Source organism: Aquila chrysaetos, chromosome Z (genome assembly GCF_900496995.4).
Source record: "Aquila chrysaetos chrysaetos chromosome Z, bAquChr1.4, whole genome shotgun sequence".
NCBI lineage: Eukaryota > Metazoa > Chordata > Aves > Accipitriformes > Accipitridae > Aquila > Aquila chrysaetos.
In genome coordinates, this window is record NC_044030.1 from 50141020 (window position 1) to 50165261 (window position 24242).

The 24242-nt window shown below is 41.8% G+C and overlaps 1 protein-coding gene and 1 non-coding gene across 5 annotated transcripts; both read left to right on the plus strand.

Annotated features, from left to right (window-relative positions):
* Window positions 1-267: 267 nt before the first annotated feature.
* On the plus strand, window positions 268-19885 carry HAUS6 (HAUS augmin like complex subunit 6). 4 transcript variants are annotated; one of them, XM_030004858.2, is made up of 17 exons: window positions 268-435; window positions 970-1065; window positions 1831-1909; window positions 2924-3053; window positions 3630-3777; window positions 7242-7307; window positions 7427-7478; window positions 7685-7858; window positions 8490-8671; window positions 9827-9956; window positions 10550-10652; window positions 12462-12552; window positions 14532-14595; window positions 15253-15438; window positions 16328-16463; window positions 17384-18397; window positions 19064-19885. In XM_030004858.2, the coding sequence occupies exons 1-17, from the start codon at window positions 341-343 to the stop codon at window positions 19114-19116; spliced, it is 2799 nt and encodes a 932-aa protein (XP_029860718.1). In that variant the 5' UTR covers window positions 268-340; the 3' UTR covers window positions 19117-19885. The 4 variants fall into 4 exon arrangements, with proteins under 4 accessions (XP_029860718.1, XP_029860717.1, XP_029860716.1 ...); XM_030004857.2 differs by having other exon boundaries at window positions 323-435; window positions 625-1065; XM_030004859.2 differs by lacking the exon at window positions 268-435 and adding an exon at window positions 484-799.
* On the plus strand, window positions 14306-14435 carry LOC115337534. Its single transcript, XR_003922186.1, has one exon.
* Window positions 19886-24242: the final 4357 nt, after the last annotated feature.

Sequence of the window (24242 nt, forward strand, 5' to 3'; positions counted from 1 at the left end):
CCTGCACCCAAGCGGCGGGCGGCCCTTGCCCGCGGCGGGCGGCCCTTGCGCTCGGCGGCCCCCGCAGCGCGCAGGCGCCAGGCCTTCTCGGACTACGCCTCCCGGGAGGCAGCGCGCCCCGCTGGCGCCAAGCCCCGGCTCGCCTTGCGCGCCTCCGTTGACTGGCCCGAGGGGGCGGGCGGGAGATCTCGCGGTGTGAGGGGCGGGCGGGAGATCTCGCGGTGTGAGGGGCGGGCGGGAGCGGGCTCGCTCTTCTTTTGGCGGGCCGGGCAGGGCGGCGGTGGGGCGGCCGGTGTCCTCCTGGTGTCGTCGGCGGGTGTTCCGTCAGCTGCTTGGCACTATGAGCGGCAGCCGGGAGAGCGACTATTTCTGGCTCTACGTGCTGGCCCTGGGCTTCGACCCGACGTCTCAGGACAACGTTGTGTTACCGCAAGGGTAAGTGCGGGGGAGAGGCGGGGGGGCAAGGAAGAGGAAGAGCGAGGGGGGGAGAGGAAGGGGGGGGCCTTGTGCAGTGCGGGATTCACCCAGGAGCGCACGCCGCAAGGGGAGGGTCACCGCCGCCGCCGAGGGGGCCTGGTGCCCTTGGCGATACGTGACGCAGAGGAGATGTCCGAATTGCTGTAGTGGCCGGTGTTGCCTGTGTCTGAAGAAATGAAACCCAGAAAGAGTAGTGCTCTTGCTCGCCGACTGATGCATCCCGGGCGGTCAGCTGGAGGGAGTGAGCTGACTGGCTCCTTACCTCTTGGTTTTAAAACTTTGAGAGAAAACGCTGTCACCGAAATTACTTCAGCTTCGTCAGGTAGGCTGGAAGATGTGTATTTTTCACTGTGCAGAAAATAATGCGTGCAGGGTATTGCTTGTGATGCTTTACAATAAAGTCGTATTGTGTAATTTTAAGCTGCCAGTTAAAATGCAGAGGTCAGTCAGCTTCCTAACTAATTCTGATGTAGCTGTTTATCTGTGTATTAGGAATGCCTTTGATAACCCAAGGAGCCTTATGTTTCATCGCATTGCCTACTTCTTGTTTCATAAGCTGGACTGGTCCCGCACAGAAGAAGTTTTCACGTAAGTGTTTGCCTTGTGAGGTTACTGCTGTGCACGTAATCAAGAATATGGTTTATGCAGTTGCTGAGGGGGGGGGGGGGGGGGTGGGGGAAGTGGCCTGTTGGGGAACGCTGTGGAAGAAGAACATGCGGTCAGAGAATTTGTTTCCTTTTGGTCACAACTCTGTAATGTATCAGAAACCTTGCCTTAAGTTGTTTCTTACAGTATCTGTCACTTGACAAGTTTGGTAAAAACTTCCATGGTTGCAAAGTAATCTACTTTTCCCATTCATTTCCCTGACCAAACAGCGAGTAACATTTCCCAGTTACAAATTGCTGCCAGGATCTTCAACGTGGCAAGAACCTCATCTTCTTTAATGTTTTTCCTCGTATAGCTGAGCTATTTTAGCTTACACATTAAAGAAATGGCTGGAGGAAGACCAGTGGCATGAAAATTGTCAGCATTTTGACCTCCCTTTTTTTTTTATCTTCTTCCCTTCTCCTGAGTTAAAAAGAGCTGCAGATGACTGTGTCTCTGAAATGGTCTGTAATTAACTTATTATGGCAAGAAAACCTTGTCATTCAACAAACTTTTAGCTATTCTTGGTCTAGGCTATATCCCTTCATTTTCTGGCTCCTCTAGGAGGCATCACTAAGAAATCTTTGTCTTAGTCTTGTTCTTATAATGGTTAATGAGGTAACTGAATATTCAAACATGTTTTGAAATTGTTTTTTTCTTTTTTTTTTTTTTTTCCTTCTTTTTCCCCCATCCTTTTTAAACGGAAAGACACTATCACCTTCCATCAGGAAAGATTGCAGACCATCAATTTAGGAGGCAGTGCTTTTTGTGGCTACAAGAGATTGCAGTGAGTATTATGAAGAGTGGAAATCGATGTTCTACTGGTTTCTGTGGCCTCACTCTTTTTTTGAGAGAATATGTAGTGCTTTTAAACAAGAGTTTTAAGTAAGGTTGCTTTACCAAAAAATTCAGTTTTACCTTGTGTCTTACTTCATATAGTTTATCTTAGACTTGCTTGAGGAAAAATTGTGGCATGGTGGAATTTAAATGCCAGAAGCTTAATCTTAGGTCTTAAAACTGCTGAGGCTTTCTTCTGGGTAATGGTATTTGCTTAAACAGAAGTCTAGAGGGTTCCTCAGCTCTGAGTGAGAATAATTTTCTTCAACTCGAGAGGTGTTTGCTTACGTTGCCTGGGAAGGTATTTATTATTGTGAAAGTGGTTTCAGATGCTTGAAAAACTTTTTCAACATTAGTCTTTCTTTATGTGTGGAGGGAGGGACTAAAGTTTAAGGTGAGCTTTCTGACGGAAGAGACAAACCAAAGTCAATTCCTTCAGCAGTCTTTGGTTATTAAGTTCTCACGCTGCCTTTCTTTTAACGACAGTTCTATAAATCAGGTCTGTATGTACTGGAACGCTATTATTTCTTTAGTAGTAATGGGCAAGGTGAAAGCCAACAACGCAATATCTTTGAGTAAGGTAAAAGCAGGACAGAGTACACTGGTTAAGGACTTAAGTAGAAACTATGAAAGACGACTGTTTTTTCAAAGGTAGGGATTACCAGTTAGGACTGAGAAGGGCAGAGATTTCTAACATTGCCCCAACACTGATTTCAGTCTTTGCATTGAAACTGTCTTTTGTGTACGGAAATAGGGATGGTGGGGCAGAACATTCAAACAGTTTTAGTCTCTTCTGCTGACTAGAGTAGCTGTCAACTGTGGTGGCAAAGTAGTTTAGCTCTGCATCAGGCTTGCTAGCGAGTAGGCTGCAGTGTTTTGGTACTCGGCTAAATGTTTGATGGCTGTTGTTTCAGCTTTATTTCTTAGATTAGTTTTGTGTTTAAAACCAATTTAACTTTTCTAGAAGGAAAACCGAAGCTGTCTTCCTCAAGTTACACCTTCTTCACTTACTGTTACTGGTCCTAAATTTATTCACCTGGTTTATCAGTTTGCAAGATATGTACTGGTTGAGGACCTGAAAAGGAACTCTGTAGGTAAGCTGTAATGGAACAATAAAAATGCTTCATTTGTCGTGCTTGACAGTGAATCTGTCAAGTCTTTAATATATGCCAAGAGCTTTAAGCATCTCTGAGCTGGCTGCTCACTTCAAAATCTTTCATAGGGTTCTGGGCTCTTGCATAGAGCCACTGCTGATAGAAGAATACAGATTGTTTTGCTTTGTATTGCTTTATGAGTTTTGCTCCAAGGTTCATTTGTGTAATGCTGTACACCATTACCCACACAAGCAATGGTTTGGTCCACAAGTATTGGACCACTATACTATATTCTTTCTCACAACGTGAGGAATTCTGAAGGATCAGAACTGTCTATTCCAGGCATCTTGTATTGTTCTGGTGACCTAAAGAGTAGGGAAAGGGAGTGAGAGTGAGGGAATGAAAATATACGACAGAAAGAACTGGCAAAAAAAGACAGCATACTGCATACTCTGTTTCAGCCCGGGTAAAATGGGCATTGTGATTTGTGATTCTTTCAATTCAAACTATGTAGATTAGGAAGCTGCCTATTTGCTAAAAGTGAATGATGTAATCCAAACATTAACTTCCATTTAGGCACTGGTATACCTTTTGCTGAAGCTGTGAAGTTCAGACCTGAGGATGTGTACCTGGCAGATGCAAGGTGTAGAGTTGCATACAATAAACTTCTGCAAATTTTTCAAAAGGAAGCTTTTGTTATTGAAGAATATGAGAAAAAAGCACAGTAAGTAATGCTTTTAAAGAACTGGAGTCTTTCCATAAAAGCTGGCTTTTGTGTGTGTGCGTGTTATTAAAAGGATTTGAGGAGGCTGCATCTGCCTTACATCATGAGTTCTGTTGAGCTTCTCCCCATTTTTTCCCCCTTTACCTCCTTTAATTGAAAGTTCTACTGTTTGTTGGGTCTTTTGTGAAGCATAGCAGTCTAAAGAAATGAGTTCTTCAGTTAGGAGATGCTATAGTTTGGAAGGTAAGGTTGCTCGGGCATTAAAAATGATCAGGGAATTCTGCATGTACAGCACTATGATTTCTTAACTTTTGAAGGGCCATATCTTAGAATATAACTGTCTCAGGATGAAGATTTGGTCTTTGGTTAATTACCGTGGGACACATTTTATTTACATAATCCTTAATTACTTCACCAGAATTATGCTATTCTTTATTCGTGTGTATGGAAGACATTCCCCGTTTGAGAAACAAGAGTAACTGGAACTTTCTGTGCAGGCACAGAGTTATGTATTAGTGGAATTTACAGAGTTGGGGAGGGATAGTTTACATGACTGGATCACTGTCATGGACAGTTGCAAGCTGTTCAGTAAATGGCAGAAGAGGGGGATTGCACTGTAGGTAAAAGAGCGGTTTCGGTGCATGTAGCATAGCTCTGCGTGAGAGGACCGATGTGTTTCATGCCTTTGGATCAAGATCAGAGGGTTTAGCATCAAGGGAGACCTCATGGTGGAGGTCTGCTCTACACCTCTCCCTCTATACAAGGGAAGGTATATGAGGCCTTCTTCAGACCAATCAAACACACCTCTGACCTGCAGGCCTTGATTCTTACACAGGATTTCAGCTTACCCTGGTATTTGCTGGGAAAGCAGCATGGTGGTGCATTAGCAATCTGGGGAACTGGAGTGCACTGAGGATGATTTTGCAATGCAATCGCTGGGTTGGCTGAGTAGGAGTGGCACTCTTTTGAACTCGCTGCTTACAAGTAAGAGAACCTTTTCTGGAGATATAACTGCCAACAGGAGCCTTATGGTCACTGCAGCCAAGACTGTGGAACTTGTCTTCCTCATGTTCCTTAGGATCTTAAGTGGAAGAGTAGTGACACTGGACTTAAAAGGGCAGATTTCCACTTGCCCAGGGAACTGCCAGGAGGTATCTTGTGGAAAGCAGAAGGGCTCAGGAGTGCTAGGATATTTTCAGAGATCCTTGCTGAAGCTCAAGCATGGTCCTTCCCCTTAAGTGGGAAAAGAAACAGGCATAACAAGAAACCAACCTGGTTAAAACAGTGAGCTAGTGATAGAGCTCAGAAACCAAAGCAGCAGCATATGGAATACAGAAGAGGGGACTGACTCCCAGACGTAAGTACAGAAATATTTCTCAGGTGTGCAGTGATGTAGTTATGAAGGCCAAATTCAGCTAAAGCTCCAAGAGAGTGGCAAGAGCCTGAGAAAAGGCTTCCATAGGTATGTTGTTAGGAAGTGGAAGTACATGGAGGATTTAGGTCTGCTTCTGAATGAAATGGTAAGTTAAGTTACAAGTGTCACAGGCTGAAACACCCAGTGCCTCCTTTGCCTCCATCTTCAGGGGTAAGGTCAGTAGCCCAGTCTCTGTGCCAAGAAGCAATGATGAAGGAAGCAACAAACTACTGATAGCAGAAGAGGGTAGAGCGGTGGTTCACGTGTATAAACTGGACATAGACAAACCTTTGCTACCTGATGGAATGCATCCAAGGGTGCAGAGATACTTAACTGCCATCCTTTCAGAATTGCTGTGTCACCTTTGGAAAGGTAGAAGGCAGCTAAAGGGGTGAGCCCAAAGCGTGGTAGTGCCTCAAAGTCTTAACTGGTAGGTGATCATGAGTGGAATTCTTCTGGGGTTGATAGTGTGTCTTAAACTATTTCTTGTCTTCATAAGGGATATGGATGACAGTATTGAATGCAAATGAACCAAACTTGCAGATTATGCCAAACTATGAGGAAAGGTAGATATACTGGGATGAAGAGCTATTGCACAGAATGAGGAGACCTTGCTGGGTTTGGAGACTTGCCCAGCAAGAATTGTGTGAGGTTTAATGAAGATCGGTGTGAAGTCCTACACCTGGGGAGGAATAATCCCCAACAGCAGCACAGGCTTGTGGATGATTGGCTGGGAAGCAGCTCTGCTAAGAAGAACTGGAGGTGAGAGTAGTGTTGGGCCACAGGCTGAGCACGAGTCAGCAGCGTGCCCTGGTAGCCAAGAAGACCAACAGCCTCCTAGGCTGCATGAAAAGGAGCACAGCCAGCAGATCAAGATGTGTTTCACTCTACCTGGCAATTCTAAGGCCACACCTGGGATACTGTGTTCAGTTTTGGTCCCCCCAGTTGAGGAGAGAGATTGAAAGGTAGGAGAGATTGTAGCAGAGGACCATAATGGTTAGAAGATGGGAGAACTTGACACATACGAGTAAAAGATGTAGAAATTGGGTTTGTTTAGCCTGAGGAAGACAAAGCTCAGGGGGTTTAATCACAGTCTTCCAATATCTCAAAAGTAGTTGTAGAGAAGATGGAGGTACTCTCTTCACAAGGATGTATGGTGACAGGACAAGGGGCAACAGGCCCAAAGGAAAACTCCATCTGGATTTAAAAAAATGAAAAAATCTCATGTGAGAACAATTAAACACTGGAATAGGTTGCCCAGGAAAGTGGTGGAATCTCCCTTGCTAGAAACATTAAAGACTTGGCTTGACAGGGCCATGAGTAATATAATTGAAGGCTCTGCTTTCAATGGAACGCTTAACAGTATAATTTCCAGAGGTCAAAATCTCCTAAGCTTCTCTGATTTCTATAATTCTGCATCCCCTCTCACCCTGCTTGGGAAGTGTTAGGGCTCTTACCTTGTGAGTGGTACTCTTCAAAAACGTAATTCTCTAGTTTTTTCATTCTCAACAAGGCATCAGAAGATCAATGCATTCAACAAGATTCAGGCACCCGGTGTTTCTGAAAATCGGGCCTCTGTTTTTACATCCTTAAAAATTTAATAAAAGCACTTTGGCTTTGGGAAAAGGACTTTGGTGGCCCAGCTGTTTGTACTTCAGTATTCTGGTCTGTATTTTTTTGAAACTGAAGGATTTGGGGACTGTACAATTGCTGAATATATTTGGCAGTGTATATTGATAAGTGCGTTTCTAGTAACTTCCTTGTTGTTCTTGGGTCTAATAAAAGCTGTTCCCTTGCAGTAGAATAAGCGACAATCTTAATTGCTTAATTTACAAATATCTTGGTGGCTTTCCTGGCTTGTCTTTCTGCACAAAGTCATGGCGAGGAAGTCAAGGATCATGTTTTTATTGCATTGTTCCAAAACTGCCTCAGTATGCCGATTTGGAAAGAGTGAGCGTGATTGGTTAGTCATTGCAAGGAATTCTGAGAACAGCAGAGTAGAAACACGGATTTTTTAAAAATCTGTGCTAACTGTTAACTTTTTTGCTAGGCTTTTAATGAAAGAAATAGAAGAGATGAAGTCTGAATATGCAGTCCTGCAGACACAGTCTCAGAAGTAAGTGTTTCTCCTTGTAACTAAGCATATATGAAATTGATTTCTTACTCAGTTTTATGAAATACGAACTAGAATTTCAGTGTAGTCCACCTGAACTTTTGTTTTGCATGTGCATATAGGATGAAACAAAATGACCAAACTAAAAATGACAGAACTGAGAGAATTCAAAAGGTGAGCATTTTTTTTCTGCTGTGGCAGCGTACTGTATTTCTTCTTACATTTCTGCAACACTTAGTCTCAGATACTGTTATTACCACTTGCCTGCCTGCGATTATGCAGGTCCCTTCATCTGCCTTTATGCTGTTTTGATACTCCCTCATTATAGATGTTATGGCAAACATTTTAACGTAGCGTTTTTGTCTGTCTTGCCTGTTAAGGTCCGCGGTATGTGGACACTTATAATGGAAATGCTTACATCTCTGAAAAAGGAAAAGGAAGCTGTGAATTCTGTACTTGAAGATTGTGCTGGTCAGTGCGTTTTAGATGGAACTAATGTTGCTTTCAGTGTTCCACAGCTGTTGGCTCATAGAGTTGAAAGCGACATACAGCAAGTAGGTAATTTTTGTCCCTCTTGCTAAACTCTGGTTTGTTTTTTTCAGTCCCCAGGTTTGCAATTAGATACCTTTAAAAAAAGTACTTGACGGATGATAGGAGGTGGTTGCTCAAGGATAGAGAAAATATGTCTAATTTGTATGTGAAAGTTTGTTGTGATTATGCTGCTGTTTTATATTGGTTATGTTTCAACCATTTTTAAATTCGATAACTGCATTCATAAGTCTGCCTGATTAGTGCCTGATTTTTTTGTTGTTTAGACATTTAAAACTACGTTGACCAGTTTAACTCTTGCTTTAACTAATGGGCTTTTGTTTCCAGCGTGTAGCATATGGTGCTGTTCAGGCCTGCCACATCTTTTGGGGCAGTGGTTCAACAGAATACCTCATTAGTTGAAGTTTTCTTAGTTTGTATTGCTTTATAGGCTGTTTTCAAGCAGCTGATTCTAGGAAACAAACCTGAGGCTTAAATCTGGAGAGCATTTTTTTTTGAAAAATGAAACAATTGGGAACTAAATCAAAATAAAAAAAAAAGTGGAACTTTGTATCCTTGCTCTGACTACAGAAGACAAAACTTTCTGATATTGATGCTGTTCACTAATTCTTTTTTTCTTGCTTGCTATACTTCAAGTTTTGTACGGGAAGTGTGTATGAAGGTGAAAAACTGAATTTCTTAACAGTCATTCAGTTATTAAATGAAGCCCTGAGGACACTGAGAGATGAACATTGTCAGTGTGATTTAAAACAACTTCAGGTCATTGAGGATAACAGTGTGCTCTGCAATAAAGCACTACAGCGTTTGGCAGCAATAAGGTAATTGTCTGGAAATTTGCTCTGGTTCCCTGTTCTTCAGTCTAAGGATCATGTCTTCCTGCCTTGAAGTCTTTTCTAAATTAATATAATTTATAGTGAGAACATGTTGGTTCAATCTTTCTTTTGCCTCTGGGAAATTCACATTTGTCTTGATTGTCTATATAACTTTTAACTGAGATTCTTCTCTAGGTAACTTCAGCTTTTTGCCCTTTGTCCTGGTTTCAGTTGGGATAGAGGTAATTGTCTTCCTGGTAGCTGGTAGAGTGCTATGTTTTTGAGCTAGGTATGAGAAGAATGTTGATAACACACTGATGTTTTCAGTTTGTTGCTAAGTAATGTTTAGACTAAGTCAAGGATTTTTCAGCTTCTCATGCCCAGCCAGCAAGAAGGCTGGAGGGGCACAAGAAGTTGGGAGGGGACACAGCCAGGACAGCTGACCCAAACTGGCCAAAGGGGTATTCCATACCATGTGACATCACATCTAGTGTATAAACTGGGGGGAGTGGGGGGTGGGGGGATCGCCACTCGGGGACTAACTGGGTGTCATCAGTCAGCAGGTGGTGAGCAATTGCACTGTGCATTGTTTGTATATTCCAATCCTTTTATTATTGCTGTTGTCATTTTATTAGTTTCTTCTTTTCTGTTCTATTAAACCGTTCTTATCTCAACCCTTGAGTTTTACTTTTCCTGATTTTTCTCCCCCATCCCACTGGGTGTGGGGGGGGAAGTGAGTGAGTGGCTGTGTGGTGCTTAGTTGCTGGCTGGGGTTAAACCACGAAGCCCTTGCTTCATTAACGCTTCAGGCTTTGTTCGTGGGGACCTTGTTTGCTAGCTGATCTGATTTTTATTTTTTTTTCTTATGTTCATCAGTTCTGGGATTTTAAAACATTATCTGCAACTGGCCTAGGGAAAGTTTAAGTCTGTATCTCATTGTGTGTTATGTATTTTAGTATAGTTCCTCCAATTCTAGTGTAAGAAACGTGAAGACTACCTAGCAGCTGCTTTTTAGGTTGTTTCAGTTAGTTCTCGGTGCATGAATAAGTTGATACATATCAAAGATTTTGCAGGATGAGGGGAACACGTAATACATCTTTATGCGGAATTGTCTCCACTAACAGATGTGTTGTGTTTGTTTTCCGTGCTCTTATGTTACAGGCTAAAAGCAGAGCAACAGTGTGGTATGTCAGTGAGTGGATTGATTTCTAAAGAACAGGAAGGCTGGGAAGAGAAGTGGAAAAGCTTTCTTGGCCTGTGTCCGTTTGATTTAGCCTTGGCTCAGGATCCAGTAAGTAGTGTTCAATTTATCTGATTCTGGGAAAGAGAAAGGGGGAAGGTGAGAGAGGATGTACACCTATGCTAGTGTGTTCTATTGCAACACTTAAGCTTTGTGTATAAGGTTAGGGAATCAGATAGCACAGTATAGCAGAAATTGCTTTATGAAGTAGTCTGTCTTAAAGAAGATACGTGTGACTTAATGACAGCTGGTGTCTTCATTTGAGATGGGAGATGGAACCATCTTGTCGAGACAGTAAATCAGCATAAGAGCGAGCTGATTGGCTTTGGTTTTGTCTATGTCTGTCCCCTTGTGGAAACTGAGCTCTCGTGTGCCGTCAGTCTGGACATCTGCTGAGTTCTGTTTTTCCCTTTTAAAGTGATTTGCTTGATGAATGAACAATCATTTCCATTCTGACACTCACATTGGTACAGGGAGCTGAGGTTATACCCTTGCCTAGCTACCCAGCAGAGAGAGGAGAAGTTTTGTGTTGAGTCTGACAGCTGGTTTGCAGAACAGCTGTTGTAAATAATGTCTGTTAATTGCTGTGGATATGCAGATTTTTTTTCAGCCTGCTTCTGTAACTGTTTGTTTTCTTTTGAAAGGAACTTCAGGATTTTTTAGGGGCTTTGTCACCCCATTCTTCTAATGTTGCAGAAGAAGATGATGAGGATAGCATCTTTTGTCAATATCTAGGATCACTTTCAGGTCAGTGAACAGGAGAAGCTTCTTTCCCTTCCCCTGCCTTTCCCCCCCCCGCCCCAGCCCCAATTGTTAAAAGTTACTTGGAGTCGAAAAGACTCCCTTCTTGAGTTTGCAAGTATCTTTGATAGTCTCTGATAATCTGGTTCTGCGTGACCCCTTGCCACAATTGCCTTACATTTTTCAACCTTGTGGTATCTCAAAGATTCTCTGAAGCTTTTGATATGGCAAAAAACCCAATGCTGGAGCTGTTTGGTATTTTGTTGTTGTTGCACGAAGCATGTTGAGACAGATTTCTGTGTACAAAGGTTCACTCATGGGTTGTAGAGAATACATTCATTCTAACAGTAAAAGTTGCTTCAGGTTGGAGGTGTAATACAAAGGAGGGAAAGAAGGTAAAACTTTTCCCATTGGCCAGCTGGGAAAAGAAATTGAACGTGTCCTCCCAGGTAAACATCTTTCCCTGGTGCATTCTGAAATACTTATTCTACAGTAACTGTGCTATTTGATCAGGACCTTCCTTGATCTCTGTGTTGATTGCTTTCAGTCATTAGCTTAACAGGGCTGATCAGAGGTCACTCTGATCAGACGTGTATGTTGCACATGCTAATCGGCTGGTGAGCTGATTGTATTTTAGTGGGTAGTGCTTGTTGGCCAGATGTTGACTGTCCCTAGTATAGAGTTATAAATTAGAAGCTACAAAGCAAGGGTGGAAAAGGAGGGGGAAGACAGCTTGAATCATATGTCATTTGCAGTCCCTTTTAGGAAGAAAGACATAGCAGCAGTGTGTAGGAACTTCAACGTGCAAAGCAACATGGAGAAGATCCTTTTGGTTACAAAGGTGAAAGCACTGCTCTAGCAGTCTGAGGGTATGTGGGTTTAAGTCTAGAAGCCATAAAGGAAAGGCTACAGAATTGCAAATGGAAGGTCATTTGCCTTAAAAATTTCAAAGATTGAAGCACTGTGCAATAATGCTCTGAGCTTCTGGTAATACTAGAAAGCTTGAGACAAACTGGTGTCTGTGGCATTCTCTCTGCTCTGTGGTTAAGATGCTTGATCTGTGAATCCTGCCGCTAAGAAAACTAACTTTCTGCCTGTTAACATGGTAAGGTTTAAAAAAAAAGTTATCGTCACTGAACTTCTTGAAGTGAGCTTGGATTTTGGAGGTGGTGTTGCGTTAAATACAAAAGGAAGTGCCATTTGTGCTGCAGAAGCTGAAATTTAGCATTAGTAGAGAACTAATGTAGAGACTTCAGCTGTTTATCCAAATGATGTACCAAAATTGGTATTTTTTTGTTCTAGAGAGTCCTGAGCTGAGGTATGCAGACCTCTGATAATGTGCAAAACATTTCCTTATAGTGTGCCTTGCCTTGCTTGGACTGACACAGTGTTGATCAGAGGGATGAGTATGTCCACAGAGACATTTTGTGGAACTGCTTTGTGGAACTGACGTGCCACACAATTGATGCGTGTGTGGAGAGGAGGGGATAATGATGACAAGTGGCTGGGATTGCAGTTTGGACGAAGGTGGAACGTATGATTGATATGTGCAGGGCAGCAGGTAGCATCACGCCTCTCAGACGTGTTCAGGAGCAACACAAATAGGTGCTGGCTGCTAGTGGCATCTGTGGCTGCAGGTGGTACCTGACCAAAAGGATTGATTCCACTGTCCTGCTTATGTATTTACTTTTCTTCAAGTGTTCATAAAGTCCATCCCCTGAATAGTCTACAGAAGTGGTCTGAATCTTGTGTCACCTGGGAAGCTGAAGCAAAAAAACCAGAAGCAATAGTAAAACTCTTGACTTGCTTTTCTAGATGCTTTTGACTCTATTCATGAAGTACCTTACCAGGAAGATGCTGAGGCATTGGAAACTATGACGGATGAGTCAGAACCACCACCAGGATGGTATGATGTTAATGAGAAATTGATAAAAAAACAGTGGAAAAGATAGAAATTTACTTATTGGAGTTGACTATATTGCATATCTTGATCCTTAGTGGAATATTTCAGTAGCCCACTGCTTACATGTCACACCCACCTGATTGAGTAAGATAGTCCTAAAGTAACTGCCACTTTCTCCAGCTGGTGACTGATAGATCAGCTGGTTGCTGCTGAATAGGATGTGCAGCAGCCAAGCTGCAAGGTTTTTATCTCGCTTTTTAACTACGTTATTTCAAGCTTTAAGAGGTAGGTGGAGAAAATGGAGAATTCTGGGTTGAGATGGGCATGTATGTTCAGTATAGCCTGAGAATAAAAGAACAGATGTTCACAGGAGCCCTTCTTTTGTGTTTAAAAAAAAACCCAAAACAAAAACCCCTGACTCCCAAGCAGAATTACTGTGCTAGCTAAACCTTCCTGACAAGGCTTTGACGTGCGGAAACGGACTCCACAATCAGTGAGATTGTAAAGTAGGTATGTTTATTCAGTGCTGGGCAGCACGGGGGGGTAGTCCCACCAAAGTCGTGCGCGCCCGACTCGGCAGTTAGTTTCAAGTTTATACAGTCAAGTGTTACATATTCACAATACGCCTATACATATGCATGACCTGTCCCCGCTTCATATTAAAATTAGCTCCGAGAGGTCATTTCCATAGTCTCCTCTCAACTGCGCTTGCGCAGTGCCTCTTTATGGTGGTCGTCTGGTGGTCGCAGAGATGAAGATAGATGACTCCTCGTCGTCACCGCTAGTAACCTTTCTTCTTGCGCAGGCTCAGTGATTTCTTGGTATTCACCCAAGCCGCAAGACCAGTCTTAGCTGGCTCTTGGGGCCTGCTCCGGCTTCTTATCAGGAACTGTCTTTACCTTATTGGCTGGTTCTTAGGACCAGCTCTTCTTATCAAGGACTGTCTCTATGTCAGCTAATTTCAACAATGTAAGCGCTAAACATCATCTTTCATCCCCCTTTATTATGTCTACTGAGATTCTTTTGACTCCCCTTGTCTCAGCTTTTCTCCTGAATCTTCTGAAATCACTTTGTTCTGTAACTTCTCTAACTGCAGTTCCAGCAAAGGATAGAACACAAAACGATGGTATTCCAAAAAGTTTTGGCCTGTTTGTCATTTACTTCGTTCAGGAAGGCTTCATGACCTTTTGAATAACATGGTATTTCGTAACAGGACTCCTACAGATACTTGAAAGTTGCCTACTAGGAGAGAAAGGGAATTCGCAAAGGAAGGCTGCCCTTTACTTAGACGTCAGTAGATGTAGTTGCATGCAAGTCTCAAAGGTTGTCCAAGTAGTTGACAATTAAAGCGTGGATTTCTCTCGGTGACTTCATGCAGCATGGATTTTTGTCTGATTCTGATTCTGAAGACAGATAACAGCAAATACTAACGTTTTCAGGCGTGTTCTCCCTAAGAAGCATGGACTGTACCTTACACTTTAGAGAGCTATGCAATTAGCACTACACTCGTCAGACTGAAGCTTTTGGTAGCCAGGTGATTGTTAAATATCAGTAAGTTCATATAGGAAAAGACCTGTGGATGCCAGAGGCTCTTCAGAGGAAGAATATCTAGGGAAAAGAACATTATCAAGTCCACAGGAGACTTTCCAGTTATCTTTGATTGCAGAATACAGAAGACTTGTTTACAAAATGTGTCACAAAATCCCTTCTTTTTCTATTTGGTAATCAAGAGAAAAGTTTTGTAATTTATTAATTTTGGGAGGCTGATACACAGCTAGGGCTACATCTGCTCTAGTTGTCACAGGTTCTCCCTATAGTAAAATTGCCTTCTGATGACCGGGACGAATTGAGGGAAATCGTAACGGACAGATACGGGGCACACAATATGTAATGGCTTGCTACTGAGATTTGCATGCCACTTGTTTTATTTGTCTCTAAATTATTTTTTTTTTATCTCCCTTCATCTCCACCACTGCCCCAAGGATATCTTCAGTGCCTTTGGAGTTGTCAAAAGCATCTGAAAACAGAGACGTGTTAATTGAAAAGGTTATTCTTCAGTAATTTCCTGCCTGTCAAATAAGTTAAACTTAGGATATTTGCTTTTTACATTGATTGAAAGCTAGACTTAGTGTTGGAGGGGGGGTGTTTTGTTGTTGCTTTAGTTTTTTAAAGTGGTGTTTTTACAAATCTGAGTCAGTCCTGTAAAACTGTAAAAGCTATCTGTCAGGGACTTCATTAAGCTTTAGGCAAGGACACTAGGAAGTAGGTGCACTTGCACCTGACTTCCAGCACAACATACAGCGTGTCACTGATACCCTGCTTGCTGAAACAGTCTTTTTTGGTGTGAGCAGTGGTCAGACTTTGATGTTTCTTTAAGTTGTGTGTGAACTTAAGGGTTATAATGTGGCCTAAAAGCAACTTGGATGTACAGTTGGCCATTGCACAATTGTTCACTGTAGTGCGTTTAAGGTAGTTGTGGATGAGTCACCTGTGTTCTATGCAACACTCTATCCTAGCCACTACTTGTGTCCTACTTTAAATATGATTGTAAAAATATTTTGTGTTTAGAATTTGAAGACTGAAATATTTTTATTGAGTAAACGCTAAGGTCATTGCTGTTCAGAACTGGTACAGCAGTTTCTTTATGCTAATTTTTTGACACTTGAGTTTAAAACTTCTAATAATTCCTGTGTGTTCTTCTAGAACTTGCATAGTGAAACGTGCGAGGGGGAAGAAAAGCCTGAGCCTCCAAATATCTTAAAAAATGGAAAGGATGAGTCCACCACTTCAGAAGTGTTGGAGAGTGCAGGTGATGGTGTTCTCCCGACAGAGTCTCCTGTTAAAAAAGAAGACCTTCTTCAGAAAGCCAGAGATGAACTGGCAGAAGAGGTTAGGAAAAATTATTTTTAATTTTTTTGTTTGTTTTTAAATAAATGGTCATTAAGTTCAGAGAACAAATTACTCATTATATCATTAAATGCCTCTTGTAATCTGCATATGTGAAAAATTACTTTTTTCTGCTGGATAGTAATCTGTGTCACTGAGGTTTAGGGGTGACTGCCCAAGTAAGTACACCCTGAAAGTATGGGGCTTGTGCAGCTGTCATACTTAAAAATGATGATGAAGTGAATAGCACTTTCAGTAGAATCATGGTATGATTTTTGTCACCTCTCATACCTTAATCTATGAGCCACTGCATATATGAAGACGTCAGTAGTGCTTTTTGTTTCTGAAGTTATGCAGGTTAAATATTTAAGAGGGGCTTGAGAATTTTAAGCAGGAGTTTAAGTATTTCCTCTTCTGGGTATTTTATTTAAGATTTAACTGAGAAATTCCTTCACGAGTTACTGTAAAATGTGCCACAGCTTGATTTGGAAAGTAGGTTGAATCTTTCACTGAAATGGTACAGTTACTTTTTGTCTGCTAAACTGTTTTACTTGTGTAAATATAGCTCTAGTCTTCATGCTTATGCAGTTCTTGACTAGTGTCTTAAATACATTTTATTTATCTGAGCACATTTTCTTATTTTAAAGATGGATTCCTAGACGATGAGGGAACTTAGAACTGAATTCTGATTTCAGTCCCCTATCTTCATTTTGTGTTTGTAGGACACTGTGGTCATTGTGAGCCTATGTAGTAAATGGCAGAAGAGTTGTCAGGAGATTCCAAACTCTTCCGATCGTTTGGAGAATGGGATTTATTTTGAGCTGTAAGTGTCGGAAATAAAGGGGTTATAACCTTGCTTTCTCAGGATTTGCCCTTCTCTGACATCCTACAGGTTGCAAAGGCAGTGGTATCTGAGTCGCCTCAGAGTGGTGAAGGAAAAGGCATGTCATTAGAAGATCTCATAAGCTCACTGTGTTTTAACCCATTTTTAGTAAGGAAAGAAATTCCCCGAACTCCAGAAAATCTGCGTAAGTCTAAACTGCTTGTTTTTATAATACTCATTGATGAAAAATGCGATTAGTTCATTGACCTTGCACACGTCACGCAGGAAGAAAAAGATAATTATTTCAGTGCAGCTGCAAGTTACCGTAATGGATCACTCTGTAATACAGCATAGTAAGCCAATAAGATGTAGGCCTAACACAATGTGAATACTGTGAATTTGATTAAACTTTTTTTTTTTTTTTTCCTGTGTAGAATCCCCTTTGTGTTGAGGAAAAAACCTAAGCGTAAACAATATGAAGCAGCTATACATCTTCCTTCTTGGATTGCTTGTTTTCCTGGTTTTGGCTGGGATAGAGTTAATTTTCTTGACAGTAGCTGGTATAGTGTTATGTTTTGGCTTCGGTATGAGAATAATTATACTAAGTTAAGGATTTTTCAGCTTCTCGTGCCTAGCCAGCAAGAAGGCTAGAGGAGCACAAGAAGTTGGCAGGGGACACAGCCAGGACAGCTGACCCAAACTGGCCAAAAGGATAGTCCATAACATGTGATGTCACGCCCAGTATATAAAGTAGGGAGAGATGGTGGGGGTGGATCGCTGCTTGGGAACTGACTGGGCATTGGTCAGCCAGTCGTGAGCAACTGCACTGTGCATCACTTGTGTTGTATATTCCAATTCTTTTGTCACTGTCACTTTGTCACTGTCTTCCTTTCTGTCCTATTAAACTGTTCCTATCTCAACCCACAAGTTTTACTTTTCTTTTCCCCAATTCTTTCCCCCATCCCACTGCGGTGGCGGGGAGGAGAAGTGAGCGAGCAGCTACATGGTGCTTAGTTGCTGGCTGGGGTTAAACCATGACACTTCTGTTACTGAAGGGACAGAAGAAGAACAGATTGACTGAGAGTATGAAAGTACTAAAATTTTACTGTGGTTTGTTCCATTTAGCTACCGAAATTTCAAGCTCACGGGCAAAAGCTGTTCGGACTGAGGGCTCATCAGACACAGAGCTGGCCCCAACTGAAGTAATGCTAGAAGAAGCTCCAATGGATGCTAGACCTATAATGCAGAAGCCGGCAGACTCTAGATTCATGTGCTCCATCCCTGCATCTCCCGTACCCGACTGTGATCCTCCCTTGTCAGACAGGAAGTCCCAAGTAAGTTCTACAGAATTTAGACCTCAAGAGCAGATGAGCATAGGTCATATCATTGAATCTCCAGTTTCGGAAACATCTGGAAAGCAAAAGAGTGAGAGAACTGAAGCACAGGAATTAAAATGTATTGTTTTGAACAGAAGTACTGTAGAAGATCCAGAAGAAGAGACTTTTCAGTATGTAAATAAGAGCGTGAACGCTCCAGATACTTGTTCAGAAAACAATAATGTAACAAATGTTCTGCCTTCAGACCACTTTCAGGGTTCCTTAGTGGATGGGATGCTTCACTCAAATTTATTTCCATTCTTAAGTTCTATCAGTTCTGAAACTGGTTACGTGGGGATATTGGATGAGACACTGCCAGAATTTCTTGATCTCACCGATCCCGACAAATCTGGAAGCTCAGAGTCTGATTTTGATGTAATAGACAGCGCATGTGTAACAGGTGGTTCAGAAAATAAGGAGGATATTCAAAAATCAAAGCTAGATCTACAGTCCCTGTTAAACATTCATAAAGAGCTGAAAAAGACTGCCTCTGGAAGTGAAGAGGAGCTGCATCAAACACACAATGGAGATGAAACTGTAAGTGGTAGATCAGACCAAAGTCTTGCACCAGAAAAAAGAGGAAGAGATGGATTGTGCAGTCCTCTAGAACTCTTCAGACTGGATGAAGAATTTACCAAGATGTCAACGCCAAGGTGTCCTGATGAGAGAAAATACTCCCTGTTGCTGGCATCGTGTCAACATCTGCAGGAGATGGCATCAAGGATACATGAAATCCCATTAGACCTAATGCAAAAATTGAAGCGTAAGTGTCCATGTACTGTAGCAACAAGCTTTTGTCCATTCTGCCACTGGGTATATACTACTATAAATAACCTGCTCCAAGTAGCTGAACCCTGCTGTGAAAGTGTAGGGATATGGATTATTTGCATGCTTATTCCTTATGGAAGATGAGACATAAAAGCGAAGGAAACATGCTTCCTTTGTTGTATTAAGATCTTGCAAGTAGGAGGAAAGGTGCTCATCTGACTTTTTGAGGTAATCTGCAGCTACTAAAGAAAAAAACAAAGCCTTAAGGTGCATTAGCAAAGGAGTAATCTGAAGTTGAATTCTGAGAATTCACAAAGCTAGTTTGAAATGCATTAATAAAAATGAGGCGGTAACGGTTATACAGAAGACTTTCACCAAAACAGAGGGTATTTAATGGAGTACTAGGAATTTAACACAACAAGCTAGTCTCAAGGAGTAGTGAGATTTACACTTTGTGCAAAGGCTTGCTGCAGTTTAGATTTTGCTTAAAATTGTGGCTGTACTGATAGCAGATGATTGTACCTTACTTGGAACACTTACCAAAATTGGAAGTACCATTTTGTATATGCTTTTTTAAAAACATGCCAAACACTTTTGGAGCAGTAGTTCTGTCAATTAATTGAATGTTATAGAGTGCTGACTAATACACTTTTTCTTCCAGAGAAAGAGGGGTCGAATGAGAAGTCGGGCACAGAGGAACCATCGTCAGGATAGAATTTATGCAGCAGAAGCATAACCATAACAGTGCAATTGCAGTTCACTTGGGCGTGTAGCATCTTCTCCAGGCACTGCCTAGATGGCGAAGTTGCAGTCCTTTCTATTTTCTGTGGAGACTGTATTTCAGTCTCCTTGTTTAAGAGTGTCAGTTGCCTGCTCCGGTTCTTCCACTTTCATGTCATCCATAGTGGCATTCTATGTACAGCCCATCATTTATGTACAGAACTATGTATTTGTTTTTAAGCATATTTTTTGAAATAGATGTTGAGTAGATGATTTAAAAATAGCAGGTGTTGGAAAAACAGTGTCTCAAATGAGAAATAGTGAAATCCTTGGTGTCTCTATCTTGCCCCTAATTCCCTGCCTCCCCCCGCCCCCAAATTTTACTTGATGCTCTACGTTCATTAGATTCTTCACTCTAATTGAGAATTCTGGTTGATATTGCCATCAGTTCTACCTGTTGATAGAGGCTGCTCTCTTTTTATAGACTTCCACTGAAGTGCATATTTTTTTCGTGTAAAACATTTGTGCAGTAATATGCCTAAAGTTGTAAAAATTTATGACTTGTGGTAGTGTTAATACCACTTTATTTTCAAATAGTTGATACACGTTTCTGGCGTTGTGACGTAAGTAACTGATGGGGTGGGAATGTGAAAGTTGAGGTTCCAGCAGATGAACATCTCACTGTAAAAGTACTGACCCCTAACCTGATGTGTTTACAGAGTTTTGAAGCATTGCTAAATAAAGTTGTTCCTCTGTTCTGGTACGTCTTTCTCCTTCTTTCTTACCGAACAGTTGCGAATAGGTTTTGAGAAGAATCTCCACCTGTATTTGACATCTTCCTTATGAAGCAGAATTTGACAAGCTTTAGGGAAGGTCTTTTATGTGGCTGGTTGTGGAAGCTGGAATGTGGCTGCTGACACGTTAACAGCTAAGAGGGAAGTGCTTCTTAACAGTCCATTTAGATGTTGATCTAATCATGGTCAAACAGCTAGAGAATTGGAAGCTCTGCCCTTAGCTATTGCTGTGTGGAGCAGGCCCAGCAGTGTTCCTTGCAGACTTGGCGGTAGAGCTTGGTGCTGGTGACTTCACAAAGGTTCCCCAAGTGACTGTCAAGGCTTTCATGCCCTGGTCAGAAGAGGCTTGAAAGCAGGACCACAGAGCTCTGGTTGGGACACCACCAGAGGAACCTGGGCATGCTGCCTCAGGAAAGGAGCCAGTCAGCTGGGATGTGTGGTGCAGTCTGTACTAGTCTTGTGTGCTCTGTCCCTGCTTTTGGAGGCTCCTAGGTCTTCTTCTGACCTAACTGTCTTCCAGGACTGCTGCTGAAGAGTGGGGTGGTTGTTTGTTTGGGGTTTTTTTTTTGGGGGGGGGGGGGGTGTCTGCCAAATGTCTCCTATATCGCCTGTGCCTTTGCATGTAGTTCCATCCTTGAAGAAGTGCATCTGTCAGCTGTGCACCTGTGGGTATGTAAAAGAGGCTGGGGGAAGGAGGTTGGAGTAGTGGTTACTTGGCTGGCAGGCTGCACTGTTATTCACTGCTGTAAGTTTCATCTGACAAATTATAAATAAAGGTATCTTAGAGCATTTTTTAAAGCTTTATACAGGAAGTATTTTTCCCCCATTCTGTCTCTTGAACCACGTAGTTCTTGTTTTTGTCATAGGAGTAAACAAATGGCAGGGAGGCTTCCCATTTTTTTTGTGTAGGTGGATGTGTGAGCTGACACCGGTAGGCTGCAGGAACAACCACAGAGCCACAGACGAAATGCAAAGAGTAACTTTATTTTCATTACCTCGTGAACTGGGGCATCCCCAAAGCAGCACCCCGGCAGCGGCACGCAAGCAGGAATGCAGGCACCGTGGAGCTCAGTCCTTGCTAGAGGATCTCTGAACCTGCTGGTTTTGCCTGTTTTTCAGGGATTTGTGCAGGTGTAGTTTACCACTGTGCTTTGTTCTTTTCCACAGCAGGGCAGGAATCTTGAGCATGTACGATAGTTAGGGTGCCTCGGAGTCTATCACAGGCCTATGTTATAATGGATGTTCTACTTGTCAAGCACACAAGACTAAAGAATGATTAGTATGATATACGTGCTTTTCAACACCCTAGCGGCAAGTCACTTGGGCATGTTTACAATCCTCCTCACCAATCTTCCATTATTTTCCCACAGTGGATTACATGTCTAAGAGGAGAGCTTTCCACTTTTTGGCCACAAACTTGCTTTCGAATGGATGTCACTGGCTTTGAATCTGTGTTTTAATGTGATACAAAGTGATACTTCCTTCGTGAACATGTGAATTCTGGGAAAGGTACAGGGGTAGAACTTTACAAATGGAACAGACAGCTGAAAGTACCAGAATTCATTAGCGGTTTTGTTAGTGTCCGTCTTGCAAACGCACGTAAACTCTTTTCTTGAAAGTAATGATTAGCTTTAGGCCCTTCGGCCTAACGTCCATTCTCCCATATTTGCAGGTTAAGAATAAAGTCATTATTGGGGGGAAAAAAAAATCATAGACCCATTCAGGTTACATGCCTTAGTTTGTTTTAAAGGTACTAAATAATTACGAAGAGGGTTTAAAAGTACAAAATTCCCACCAGAGTTTGTATTGGGCTGGTATGCATTGTTGGTATTTGTCATGAGTAACAAGCACATGTACTCCAAAACCAATAGAAATGTTGATACCAAACAGATTATAAACTGTATTTTTGATGACTTTTATCAAACTCTTATTTGTAAGGTGACTCTGCTCCCTCCATTCCTCATTCTGTATGTATCATTCCTTTTTTTTTTCATCAATATTTATGTTTGACTTTGGGAAATGTGTTATGGAGAGAAGTAATAGTGATTTGATTATTGTGTTAGAGGACTGTGCTATCAAGGACCTAAACGCGTAGCACGGAGATGTGGATTGAGAAGGATCCTCTGGTTCTAACCAAGTAATGTATTGAAGTATAGGTCTGTCTTTGAGGCTTGCAGTAATGTTTCAGATGCTGGATGAGCTAGTATGGTGGCTAGATGTAAGGATGTGGATAATACCTTGATCATGGCCTGTCTTAAGAAAAATTGAACGGGATTTTGGGTTGCTACTACATTGACAGTCCTGGATTAAGAAGTGACAGCCAAGAATTTTGAGTTTCCTGTGAAGACCTGGCCTCAGATTGCGAGTGATAAATATAAAAGCAGAAATGATGTACCTGTGCACCTTAGGGATCTTTACTGCTTGCGTGTTAAGTGCAACACTATGGGTTTTGTGTTATAGGTAGTTTGTGGCAGATACTTAGGAATTTTTGGTTAGACATCATAATTGTGTTGTACTTTGGGATCAAATCCTCTTGTAGAGCAGTGATTTACTGATTAGTGAGGGGGAGTTGGGAGAACAGCAGGGTATTATCAGCAGTTACGAATAGAACTTTGTATATGTTTCTGTGACTTCTTTGAAATGGTATTTGCTGAAGAAGAATACAGTATTAAAAAGTGTACAGCATTAAGTGTCTAAGATACCTGTCCTGAAATACCCTTCAGAAGTACTTGCCCATTACGCTTGGGAAATTAATTTTCTCCTTAACTTCCTAATCAGAAGACTCCTCCACTTAACTTCCTAAGAATAAGGAATTTGGGCTTCTGAAGTTAGGTGAACTGGATTATCATTAGCTGAAGTACACAGTGCAAATACCTCACTTTCCTCTCCAGAAGACAATATGCCGTAATTTAGTGCAACGCTGCAGAGCAGTCAGTATTTCACAGTTTAGGTGTGCCCATCCTTACCAGGTGAGTTCCAAAAGGACAGGTTTACAAACTATACTTCTTGGTCTTTTTTTTTTCTACTTTGGAAGATTATACTAACGTTCTCTTCTTACCAAAGCATATACACGTTGCTTATAAAGGCATGATGAAGTGTCTGGAGTATCTTTGCTCCAAGTATAATATCAAGTGGTACAATGTTTGGTAGTAGCATATCAAATGATGTGTAGCTATAACAAAATATAGATTGCTGTAACTTTTGCAGGATAACAGGTAACTTTGCAGTCTGCTCTGGATATGTTCTGTCTGTACTGAACATACTTCAGGCTATTTTTATTGAAAAGTAAAGCTAAACGACATACAATTGACTGTCAGTAGTTCACTGAGCATTGACAAATGCAAATACAGTTCTGTCAGTGGATTTCTGCAAATAATGGGAGAAATTATCTCAATTACAAGACTTAATGAACAGCAAGTCCCATTTGTTAGTTGTGTAACTGCTGCTTTTAGAATTGTTCATTGTGGCCAGTGGTAGCACTAGCTGAGAGAGATTTCTGCTTTGTGCTAGGAATGACCGTGAATAGAAAACATATGTTTTTTCTCCATAAAGGCAGAAAGATACAGTTTTAACGTGTCATTCATGCATTCTGTTTGGTCTATAATGGTGTGGATTGAGAAAAGACTATCATCAGCTGCGAGAGGCAGAAGAAGTAGAGGCTATGAAATATGTATTTTTTGAAATTAAGATGACCTGTTCCATCACAACTTTGAGATGTTAGGGAGAGACTCTTCTGACGTAGTTGTTCTAGCTAACACACTACAAGCAACAGTGACCAGGCCACCAGCCTATGGGTCCCATGTGAGAGCCACAAATTTTGTAATGATTCCAGGATGCTCGGTACTCAGTAATTCTCAGTATGGATGTTTACCACACAAGTGCTAACTGGTAAGTGACATTTATGGATCTGTAAGTATATATGCTTGTATGGAGGGATACAGAAGTACATGTATTGTCATTCCTTATGGGGCAAATTCACACCAGGTTTCTTTCATTCGTGGGTGGTGTGTGTGTGTGAGGTGATGGATAGAGGCATGAGGTTAAGATTTCCGGTGTATTAGGGCAGCAACGCAAACTGGCTTTTTGTAGCAGCAGCTGTACGGTGAGAAGGTGTTTGCGATAACTGGCGAGTTCGTAGCCATGTTTTCTTGCTTCCCTTTCTACAAATTCTTGGAATAAATTCTTAAGTAGGAATGTGTGAAGGCAAGAGCAACTGCAGGCAAGGGTTACTTCTTTTCTTGCTCCTGCATCTTGTGCAAAACCCATTTATGCAGAAGGAAGTAACTATGAACCTTTAGTAATTCCATAAGCACACAGCTGAGGCTC

Coding starts and splice junctions, on each gene's coding strand:
- HAUS6 (XM_030004857.2), top strand. CDS start 812: ATGTGTATTTTTCACTGTGCAGAAAATAATGCGTGCAGGGTATTGCTT. Junction 10,653..12,461: donor ATATCTAGGATCACTTTCAG/GTCAGTGAACAG, acceptor TTGCTTTTCTAG/ATGCTTTTGACTCTATTCAT. Junction 15,439..16,327: donor GAGATGAACTGGCAGAAGAG/GTTAGGAAAAAT, acceptor GACATCCTACAG/GTTGCAAAGGCAGTGGTATC.